The sequence below is a fragment of the Oculina patagonica genome, unplaced genomic scaffold (genome assembly GCF_052425735.1).
Source record: "Oculina patagonica isolate OP01 unplaced genomic scaffold, crgOcupat unplaced442, whole genome shotgun sequence".
In the NCBI taxonomy this organism is placed as follows: Eukaryota; Metazoa; Cnidaria; class Anthozoa; order Scleractinia; family Oculinidae; genus Oculina; species Oculina patagonica.
In genome coordinates, this window is record NW_027558301.1 from 1 (window position 1) to 11,772 (window position 11,772).

At 39.7% G+C, this 11,772-nt stretch overlaps 1 protein-coding gene across 3 annotated transcripts; it reads right to left on the minus strand.

Annotated features, from left to right (window-relative positions):
• Positions 1-207: 207 nt before the first annotated feature.
• On the minus strand, positions 208-9,769 carry LOC144640741 (proto-oncogene tyrosine-protein kinase receptor Ret-like). 3 transcript variants are annotated; one of them, XM_078499824.1, is made up of 11 exons: positions 9,615-9,769; positions 6,879-6,897; positions 6,332-6,380; positions 4,767-5,757; positions 4,524-4,664; positions 4,053-4,243; positions 3,475-3,597; positions 3,189-3,259; positions 3,051-3,091; positions 2,151-2,247; positions 210-1,204 (listed from the first exon to the last, which is right to left on the minus strand). In XM_078499824.1, exons 4-11 carry the CDS (start codon positions 5,656-5,658, stop codon positions 1,105-1,107), a joined length of 1,656 nt encoding a protein of 551 aa, XP_078355950.1. In that variant the 5' UTR covers positions 5,659-5,757; positions 6,332-6,380; positions 6,879-6,897; positions 9,615-9,769; the 3' UTR covers positions 210-1,104. The 3 variants fall into 3 exon arrangements, 2 of the variants coding, with proteins under 2 accessions (XP_078355951.1, XP_078355950.1); XM_078499825.1 differs by lacking the exons at positions 6,879-6,897; positions 9,615-9,769 and having other exon boundaries at positions 208-1,204; positions 4,524-4,661; positions 4,767-6,860; XR_013568434.1 differs by lacking the exons at positions 3,051-3,091; positions 3,189-3,259; positions 6,879-6,897; positions 9,615-9,769 and having other exon boundaries at positions 1,089-1,204; positions 4,767-6,858.
• Positions 9,770-11,772: the final 2,003 nt, after the last annotated feature.

The window sequence follows — 11,772 nt, forward strand, 5'->3', positions numbered from 1 at the left end:
ATATCAACGAAATGTCCAATCATTGTGTTCATTTTCATGATGACGTCGCTGGTAACCATAGCAACGGTATAAACTGTTAAAAACACCCTTAATTTTTGTTTTAAATGCTTATACTCAAAAACAGTCCGGTGACCCACATTTTTTTTTATACTGAAAATTAATGAGGACGTTGTTAAGATACAACTTTATGCAAAGTTAAACAAATTCCTCAGAGCAGTTCCAGAGCCACCTTAATTTTTCGAAAAGTTAAGTTGGCTCTGAAACTGCTGTGGTAACTAGTGACGTAATGAAAACAACCACAATTTGTTTTTCAATGATTGGGCATTTGTTTGATGCCGTTTTTGTAGCAACTGATAAATATTTCTAGCTCCAACTTATCAAAGTAAGAGAGCTGGAAAGTGCTGGAGACTGTTGTGAGCCTCCTTAAAACAGATTTTGTTCCAAGTGTCTTGTTCACAGTTAGCGATTGCGATTAAACTTAAGACACTGTACACAACAAATCATCATAGCAATCTTATGTTATAAAAGTTATTCTAAGTCTTGATTTCATTCTCTATGCAAGCGGAGGGTGCTTGCAAGGGTTCTGAGTTAGGTATAACATCATAGAGTCTTCCAATAGGTAGGGGATTAAATCAATTTCTACATAGATTGAACTGATTTATTTTTTTCAAAATGGCATAAAAATAGCTTCTATGGCCATAAACCAAATAAGCAAAATACTAATTGTGCTTATGTCTCTCCTCACCTCGTTCATAAACTTCACTGAGTTTTGTAAAAACCACAGAATGGGATTCATGACCAATACAAAGCAAACTGTTAGTTGTGATTTGGGTTTAGCTAGCATTTAGATATAACTGAATAATCAAGATTATAAAATTAGAGTGAGGAAAACTTACAAAAACATATATGAGCATAAACTTACAAAAAAGTACGGTGACAATTCAAATCGGCTTTGCGCGGTCCATCATAGAGGACCCAATCAAAAAGTTTGTTTTTATCAAGGACCAGTTTGCCAAGATAGTTTAGTTATTTAGACGCTACTGCTCAAGACCCAAGGAACCGAAGGACACAAAGGGAAGGGTACTAGAAGATCTTTTCTTTTTGTTAGTGGTCATGACTAAGAGTTTCCATCCAATCCACGATTGAGCCAAACGCTGGTCGCTTGGAAGGGTCCCTCTGCCAACACTGTAGCATAAGATTATACCTGCAAAAAACATCATCACAGGGAATCAGAAGAGCGAAACGTACGACATGGACGAATACAACGCATACAAACTCTAGCCAGTACTAATTTTTTTTTCTGATTACAATTGCAAGTGCTGAGACCGGCAGGATGAGTAAAATATGGGCAATATTCTTAGTCATCGCACGCTGAAGAAATTAAAGTTGTAGGGCCAGCACTGATGAACCTCTTGGCTCCGGCAGTACACTGCACTGGATTGGACTTACACTATTTTTGTTGGAAAATTATTTTATTAACAACTTGATGTTGATTAAGGTTAATAAACTGCCGTAGCGAATTTTGACGGCTGACGTTTCGAGTGTTATGGGCCTGCCATGGTGCAAAGTGGAGTATTGTGGGTTGTATGTGTGTTTTTATACAGAGTATGGAGTTATGCTTTTATGGTAAACATGGTGAAGAAAAGCCAACGCGCAAAACTTCAGCTTTTCAAAATTTTTTACGGCGGTTTATTTACCTTTATCAATGAACTTCCAGTTGATAATCAACTAAGGCCGTGTTCACACTCAGTGCATGAGCACTGGTACCTGAGCACCGGCAAAAAATAGCGTCGTGTTCACACACTGAAAACCAAAGTACGCTTAAGTGCCCGGGTACAAGGTCTCGACCTTGTACCCGGGCACGGGCACCGTGTCTGAATTGTGGCGTAGGTACTTCGACAGCTACCCTTGTAAATCCGAGGTGAAGTAAAGGTGATGGGTATGTGTATGTGATATTTGGTGCCCAGCAATAATCGTACTCGGGCACCGTGCCGTTTTTTACGTTTGGACAGTAAACTTAGTTCATTGTGTGGAGAGGGGAGAGAAAGAGGATCAATATTATAAAGAGTTCAGAGATGGTTTATTAAAAAGGGTACGTGAGACGATGTTTTTAAATATTACTTAGTTGAAAAGTAATGTAATTTACATACAATTCTGTGCTCATGGCTGAGGTGCTTGGCAACCTTTGACCACTTGCGACGTAGTTAAAAACTTCTTCCCCGGTCATTCCTTCGTAAGGATTTCTACCTGCAGAGGTTAAAAATGTGTTATTAAGAACAAGCCATAGTAGTATAGCAATTCCCGAGTTTTGATTGGTTTACAGGCCATGGTATATGAGCTCATATACTGCCCATGTCAATTATATTACGAGGACTGAACCACGTATATTTAACAATTATTCCATGGCATTTCTGTGGTTTTTGTAGGCACCGCTAATTATTTCTTGTTTATAAAGCTCGCCAAATTTGTTGTTTAAAACCATTTTTTGATAGAACTGTCGCTTCCAGCAGCGGCACTTGCCGCACTCATTTCCCATATAAGGTCAAGCATAGGTATACGAGCTGATAACCGGGATTCAGTGAACCAATCAGAAAGCTAGAAATGCAATATTCGAGGTTGAGAATTGAATAAATAATTTTATACATTTCCGATTCAAAACACGGAAAAATTCCATATATTCTCTTACTTCATACATTCACTTTATATTTAAACTTCATGATTCTATTGAAGGGTCGATAATTCGATTAACGGAACTTTATCAAGGGTGGCTGCTCTTTTAATCGAGGAAATATGGTACTGAAGTTGCCCTTCCACATTTTTTTAATTACTTTGTCAGGTTTTAATCTTAGTGTATTTTCAGTTCTGTAGTGTCTGTTAGGCTACCTGTGGCTTCCTGTGACAAGTGTTAATATGGAAAGACTTTGTTGTTAGGAAGGATGGAAAAAAGTTACACTGTTTTTAATGCGGCTTAAAGGTAAAAGAGCTAATGCGGCTTAAATGTAAAAGAGCTAATATGAAAGAGTTTTACAAGTTCAACAGCAATTACTTACCAAGAGTGAAAATCTCATACAGGACAATGCCGTAACTCCACCTAAAACAATCACGAGATGTATGGTAATCAAGAATCGAGAGAGAATTTGTTTCGATATTGGGAGTGAAATTGCGAACCATGATCTTTATTTACTTACACATCACTTTTAGTTGTAAACACTTGACTTTTTAGTGACTCAACTGCCATCCACTTCACAGGCATCAGTCCCTGGATTAAAATAACAATCAAATCAAAAATACAAATTATCATGGCTATTGGAAATAAAGGTCCAGAGCTTGCTAAAAACTTTCCCAAGGCTGAAATTTGTTGTGAAAATGACAAATATCCCCATTTGTGGCCCTCCCTCGCTCGCCGAGGTGAACGAAACTGAGCGAAGGTAACCGAAACTGCATCAAGTGGACTCAAAGCGCATGCGTACTTACATTAGATCTCCTGACATAAACTTCAGCTTTACCCAGATCTCTCGCCATCCCAAAATCAGTTATTTTACACCGCAGGCCTTCGCCAACTAACACGTTCCTGGCGGCCAGATCTCGGTGAATGAGCTGCAGGCAAAGACACATTTTAAAAAAATCTGTGTTATCTTTCTGTCAATAAAAAAATCGCTGAATATGGCGACTACTGGGCTCATCTGCTAATTAACGTCACATGTTGAAATATATAGTGACCTCAAATAGAATGTTTTCATGCCAGCCATGTTGGAGGAGCCAAACAATAAAAGATATTTGCATAAAAATGATTTTTTCCCCAAAGGAAATAATTTTGTTGTTTCACTCCTCCAATATGGCGGCCATGAACACACTTTATAGGCTAAAGAAGCCTTAACGTTAGCAGTTTTAGTAATACACTCACCAAGCGGCACCTGACAACGTGAAAATGCAAGTGCGAAATTGAAATAAATGATTACAACGACAAATTCAATAAAAAAGTGTATAAATACTGTAGATGATCTTGTATAAATGGGGGAATGAAAGAGAAAAAAAGTAATTAAACAACAGACCTGGAGAGATGAGATGAATTCCATTCCTCGAGCGATATCAGACGCGAATTTGTAAAGTTGTTGTACTGGTATTTTACGCGGAACTTCTGTGCTTTCCACATTATAATAATCATCTGTTTCACCTTTACTTTTCTTAAGATATCCCAGAAGATCGCCATGAGGGACAAACTCCAGAATGACAAGAGGCGGCCCTGTGAATAAAGAAATATATAGCGACTCATGGCCTAACAAAACAGACTGTAGATTTAAAATTCAGTCCAAGCTCTATTTCTCTCTGAATTGTACAACACACGAACGACGTTTTAATCGTATTAGCAACAAATTTCGAGGTAAAGAAGTCTTTAAGAAAATTTTTTGGGTGAAAACAATCAGTGGAAAGGAGCAAAAAAAGAAAGTAAAAAAACAACAAAAACAATTCAACGTGAGCCGTACCAAATCGTGACAAATAGGCGTTAAAGATATGAAACTTACTAAACTCGCGCCCTCCTTTGCATCGAATGACATCCTTAGTCAAACATCCCAGCAATTGAATCACGTTAGGATGAGGTTTAAGTTTCTTCAGTAAGTCCAGCTCAGACAACAGATCCCTGAGGTCTGCATATAACGAATCTTCTGCAAGAAATTCCATGAAGGAATAAGTAATTGTAAACCACCATCATTGATTTGACAAAGTATTTTCAAGTTTTACTTGATATTTCACGAAAAGTTCCTTACCTTTTAGCATTTTAACAGCAACAACAGACCACTCTTGATTACCAGCCACGCCAAATGCGGCGCCCTTCCACACCTGACCAAACGAGCCACCGCCGATCCTTTCAAACAACGACAAGTGATCACGTGACACTTCCCAGTTGGTGTTGCTGAGAACGCGCGTGTATGGGGGCTCCACTCTGCCAGCAGTTTGCGATGCATTCTGGTAAGAAGTAGTTGTACATAGCTCATTCTGATAACCGTGATGCTGTCTGTGGCGCGTTGTTGTTTGAGGAATCAAGTGATTTGATTGGTCAACAGGCTTGACGCTTGCGCAGTGTTGAGCTGCCTCTCTGTCATATAACGGATTTGATCCTAGCATATTTGTGGATTGCAAGCTCAAGAGTGTTCCAGTATTTGTAGAGTGCTTGCATTGAGATAATTTCACGTTCTCTCTTTTACCCAAAATTTTAACCCTTGGTTTAGGCTGAGGACGATTACAAGATAAGGTTTTGGAGGCTTCATGGCACAACCTGGAACTGTCCGTGTTTTTAATCTCGCCTTGGACATTATCGTTGTTCACTGGTCGAAGATAATTTTCCGCTGGAGGTTCTTGGACTTTCCTTGTTTCTTGATTAATCTCTCGAGTAGCGCCAAGTGTACTAACATCTTCCGTATTCACGACAGCACTATGCTCTTCCTCAGGGGTGGTTACTTGATGAATGACAGACATACAAATATCTTGATTGTTCTTACTCTTTTCACTACCCCTGTGAGGAACAAATGTTCTCAACGTGAAGGAAACCTCTTGAGGCTTGGATTCAGGAGTTGAGGTGTTCATATCAGGTCGGAATGCCGTCAGCACAAAGCATTTTTCTGTTTTTGGTTGATTGTAATCTCCTTGCATGCTTCCCATTGATGCTCCCGGTTGTTCTAAAACCAAAGGTGATCCTGGGATACTTAATGGAGATTCTGCTGGTATTCTAGAGGCACTTGTATCGGCAGTATCTTGAGCCTGCAAGAGATCAAGTTTCCAGCCAGCGTTAAGACGTTGACAGGAAATAAAATACAGAAAAATAGAAAAAATAGAGGAGACAGCAGATCTACAGTGAAGTAATTTATTAACTTACTTGACTTGGTGGTGTACAGATCACGCGCAAAACGGGTACAATATTCCACGTCACTTTTGAACAAATTGTTATGATGCTCATATATAGTCAGGAAGTCCTCGTTCTCGGTCATAACTTGTGACATACAGTATGTAATTTTTATTAAGATTCGTCCGACGACTAGCATTGCACTGCATCCGCGCGCTGCATAACCACAGTTTATTTTGCTGAAAATCAATTCGTTGAAAATTTTGGGGAACAATCATCCCGTTTAATCTTTCCTCGGAACATTGGAACATTGTTTGAATTCAGCTAGTCGGGCAGCCATCAAGCACTATTCCTCACCATTTACCAAGGTAAATGTTAAATGTTCTGCATGGGTTTCAAAGTTGGCGAGAGACAAATGACTGACCAGAAAAGTATAATTTCACTTATAGATATTAACTGTCGGCGGTGGTGTAGAATTTAAATATCATTTACCGCCTCAGAAGTGAGATCCTCTTCTGATGTGAATGGAAATTGGGTTACCCTGTAAGTGAAACACAAATTTCAACTTATACTCAATGTTTACTATGTCATTATCTGTATGTATCGCTAAATATTTCATAGGATGGTAAAGTAAGTTTATTACCCATAAAAATAATAAACTACTACTTTTATTGGCCCTTTATACTACGGGTACTTAAACCGGGCCACTTGGAAGAAGGCGGACCAATCATGCAATTCGTCAATTGAAAACAATGGATGGTTATCGTTTTCGACCAATGACGTTTAAACATCTAGACAACAGCTCTACAACAAATTTTGTAACTAAGTGAAGGCAAATGTAAGTCTGTTTTACATACTATCGACTCCTATATACTGTATACACTCTACAGATCATATCTTGGATGCAAAGTCTCAAAGTTATTAATTTTACTCGAAAAATTTAGCTCGAAATCTTGTTTTGTGTCTGCGAAACCGAAACCGTTGAGAACCTCTCATTTCACTCAAGTGAAGCCTTTTTGACTTGACGATCAGTACATACCCTCTAATGTCTTGGTGTCCTGTTTATTTGGAAAAAAATACCAAGAGTTAGTCACAACATTTTATTATGATTAATAATGGTCATTTGTGGAGTGTCAGCCATGATTAAGGACAGAGAGGTAAAGAGACACTGACCAGGAAAGACAAAGGAAAGTGACTCTTTCTCTCTTTACAAAAGAGAGTGGCTTAAAAACATACAGGAGACAGAGGAAGCTGCATGGAGTCAGCACATGAAGACCCGGGGCGGGGGGTGGGGTACTCCCTATAATGGCCTATACGGGGAGGCTCCGCCCGAAAGGGGTACCTTTTTCAGGCTTCAGGTATATAAAAGGGTAGGGATTTCACGAGTTTAAGTATATGAAAGGGTATGGAAATCTGTCATTTGGCTATTTAAAAGGGCCTTTAATTAAAATATTTCGAACAGACGCAATTTATGGCTGTATTATTTTAATTTATTAAGCGTTACATAAAAATGACAAGAACACGTCCTATTTTAAGTCCACGCCATGTCTCTTAGGTGTATGAAAGGGGTACCTTTTTTCAGTTAAAGGTATACGAAAGGGGTACAATTTCTGTCAAAAATGGTATATAAAAGGGTAAGGGGTTAGAACTTGGGGCGGAGCCTCCCCGTATAAAACTTTTTTGAGTACCCCCCCCCCCCCGGGAATGAAGACACTGTATGGCTTCAATAAAGCACTAAGTAATGAAACACCTAGACAATGTGTAGCGGCGAAGAACAAAGAAGGTAACATAATCAGCAACAGCGAAGACAGGAAGGACCGATGGAAGGAACACTTCCAAGGAAGTCCTTAACCTTAAGGAGCCAGAAAACCCAGTTACAGAAGAAGACACGGTGGAGCATGAGATCTTGTAGAAATCAGAAATGCCATAAGAGGCTTGGAAAATGGCAAGGCAGCTGGGGAGGACCTTATACTAGCAGAACCACTGAAAACAGACATAGAGTAGATAAGGTGAAGCAGATTCTGGACGAGGTCTGGATACAGGACAAGACACCGGAATACGGAAGAGAGGCCTTAAATTGAAGCTGTAAAAGAAGGGAAACTTAAAGAACTGCAAGAGCTTGCGTGGCATCATACTGCTCCGTGTCGTCAAGAAAGTGCTGGGACGGATACTCATTGTCCGAATTAAGAGAGGCGTGGACAGCAAACTGAGGGATCGAGGAGCAGGCTGGCTACAGGACCGGGAGAAGTTCTACGGACCAAATCTTCATCCTACGCAGCATCATTGAGCAGTCCAATGAATGGCAAGTGTCCTACTTTGTACATTTACTTCGTGGACTTCGAGAAAGCTTTTGACTCGGATAATAAAAGTCATGCGGCATACCCGGGAAGATCATCAGAGTAGTGAAAGATTATACAACAACTTCGAGTGCGCTGACATTGATGAAGGCGATACCACCGATTGGTTTAAGATCAAGAAATGAGTGCAACAGGGGTGCAACATGTCCTGCTCTCTGTTCCTCCTCATCACTGATCATGGGAAGAACAGTGCAAAATAAAGAGAATGGTACCAGGTGGAAACTTAACACAAAACTAGAGGACCTTTTTTCCGCCGATGACAAAAAACTCAGCATGAATGCCAGTAATCAAGGTATTACGAGGAATGGAGAATCAGTGAAGGACGTCGGCAAGTTTCAATACCAGGGAGCTTTCGCCTCTAACGTTGGAGGTTGAACTATAGACCAGGCCCCAGTTGTTCAACGGGCGGATAATGCTATCCAACGGATTTAATCACTATCCAGTGGATAGTTTAGTAAGTTTTGCTAAGACTTATCCACTGGATAACGATTTATCCGGTGGATAGCGTTATCGACTCTTTAAACAACTGGGCCGGTCCTGAATAACAGACTAGTCAGACTAGTCAAAGCACATGCTACGTTTGTTCGGTTGAGGAACATCTGGAACTCAAGCAGCATCATCCGCCACACGAAACTGAGATTGTTCAAGATCTTGGTAAAGACTATTTTGATGTTTGGCTCGAGAACGATGGCAAGAGCAAATTAAGAACAAGATTGTACTAGAGAGAGCTGGGGTGGAGAACATGAGCGATGAGGCACGCAGAAGGAGGTATAAGTACATCGACCATATCCTAAGGAGAAAGACCAACAACGACTGTCTGATAGCCGAGACTTGGGCCCCTGAGTGGAGAAAGAAACGCGGAAGGCCACAGACCACATGAAGACGAACCGTCGAGAAGGAAAAACAGGCTGACGGATGGAGAACCCGGGAGGCCTTATATGCCACTTGGCACGAAGTGGATAGGTAACAGGTAAAAGCCATGATTACGTCAGTCAGTTGGTCGTTTACATTGGAAAGTAATTAATTCTAGGCCTGAGGAGTATAATGGGTACCGTCAAATTGTTAGGATAACCTCACAAAATCTGGGGAGGAGGAGGAGAAGGAGAAAGAGAAGGAGGAGGGATCGGAGGAGGAACAATAGGAGAAGGAGTAAGAGGAAGGGGGAGGGGGAGTAACCTGCGATGTACTACCATCGCATCCAGGGAGAGTATCAATACACAATACCCCTTGTAACTTCGATTTCTTGTGACAGCTTACATTTGTGCTTCTTAAAAAGCCAGTTCTGTGACACGGGAGTGATTTTCCTTTTTGTTTTAGAATATCGTTTGCGTTTGTTTGGAATTATGTTATATTCTCTTTATTTGAAACATTCAAAAACGGTTCTCTGTTCTCTGTATGCAATATAGTAATTTACTTACTTGTATTTTTTCCTGTTCCTCTTTTCCGTTTTTTACGCACGAAATAAATTACAACCACAGCTAGGAATATGCATAAAAACGCAGCTAAAGCTACCAAAATGATGGCTTCACGCCCGGCCGTGGAATCAGACTTTTTGTTGCTTTCAAACGATGATGGCGTTGTCCCAGGTTGTGATGAAACTGAAAACAAAAACGAGTGAGTGAATAATTTAGCTAATTACTTACTACCACAAGACTTCACCCTGCTTCTCGAGCCAACTATGCGATTTCTCATGTAAACGGCTCGCTGCTATTCATAAAGAAATGCATGAAAAGTTCATTCGCCCAGGCAGCTAGGTATGACTCTACTACACCAGGAACGAATTTTTTCTCATTAAACAGGGCTCTTACTCTGGTTATCACACTTTCCTCTATCGATAAATAAAAAAAATGATATAGCTTAAATAGAGTGAGGGATCTATTCAGTGGTAATAGGGTCGTAATAGAACGTAGTAGAGAGCATGTTATCCTCCCGGTGCGCTCTGGAAAATCGGTTGATATGGACAACATGTTGCGCGTTCCTAATACACTTTCTCCCCATCGGTTCCAAGATGTAACCGCGAATATATAAAACGTATCAGCGGTTAGTTCTTTGTGGAACATTAAACCAGTAATGTTCTCTCGTAACCATGGTTTCTCATTTGTCACGCTGTCCTTTGTCACGTGTATAACTCGGTGCCAGACTGTATATAACGTCACCAAGTGTCCCTCGCTATAAACCGCTGACCATCGCAGGGTCCAGCTAGCATTGCGAACTTTCCTTTCTGTGTTCAATATTGTTGGGCTTTCTGGGAGAACTTAGCGAGAAAAGAAGGAATTATTATTATTATTATTGAAGATGAAGTATTCAACATGACACTGGGAGGCCATGGGTTCGATTCCCGTCGGGGACTCAGAATTTTTCTTTGTCCCATGCTCGTGTCATGTTGAATACTTCATCTTCATTATTTATTAGCGAGCTTAAAATTTACCATCCTTATTATTTATTATTATTATTATTATTATTATTATTATTATTATTATTATTATTATTATTATTATTATTATTATCATCATCAACCCAGAACAATGCATAAGAGGCGTAATAGGTCTTATGCATGATAACGTCATATGCTCAAAATTCACCACCGAGCCTCGTTTACGCGAATTCTTCTACTTTCATGCAGTTTTCACGCGGGTATTCTTTTCATCTTTGCTGTTTTTGGATTCAGTTTTCAGATTTCAGACTTTTTTATTATTTCACACTTTTTGCAGAAATCGTACACTATTACACTATTTACAGAAAATACATTAATTGAAAGAAAGAAAATATAACAATAAAGACCCCAAATAAAATGTGCTCAGTGACCAAAGAAGCATAGGCTATCGTATTGGTCACTGACACGTACAAACAACAGACAAGGCATATCGTAAAATTTTCAAGTTTGCACTTCAAAAGCGAGGCTTGGTGGCGAAACTAGCCATTCTGATGTAAACATGCATATAAGAGCTACATGAAATAAATGAAATAATAAAATAACATCGAATGAGGTTTAATCAGATCGTATGCGTGTTGCATGTAAAGTATCACGCCAAATTTGTTTCAAATCTTTTATTTATTGAAACAATATTACAAGCTCTGCATTCATTTCAGGGAATGACGCTGACCAAGGAAATTTACGCAGTTTTTCAAAACATACATTTGTGCTGAGGACTGTTTTTAGGCTGGAATTATTAGTAAGCAAAACTAAAACTAGAATCGGTTTTCTTGAATTGTGAGACTGTATTGGTTGGATTGACTTTCTGTTAAGGGGGTGGATTGTGTACATAAGCTGCAAGGTTTGTGGTTCCCTGAACAATCAGGTGGTCGTAAGTGTCGCCGTCCTGAATACAATACTTGGCTATACTTGTAATCTGTTACATGCGGCCCTTCCTACTATCGCCATCATCCTGTGTTTAACTATCAAGAAGATAAGTTATAAATCTTCCCACCGCTTCCCCAGTCACCGACCCGCGGACTGTACATGTGTCTAGATCTTTCAGTTTGTCCCCATCTTTCCTGAAGAGATGTAATTATTAGCTTTTATCATTGTTTTCAAATAAGAACGTCACTTTCGTGACCATTTATCTCAAACAGTTG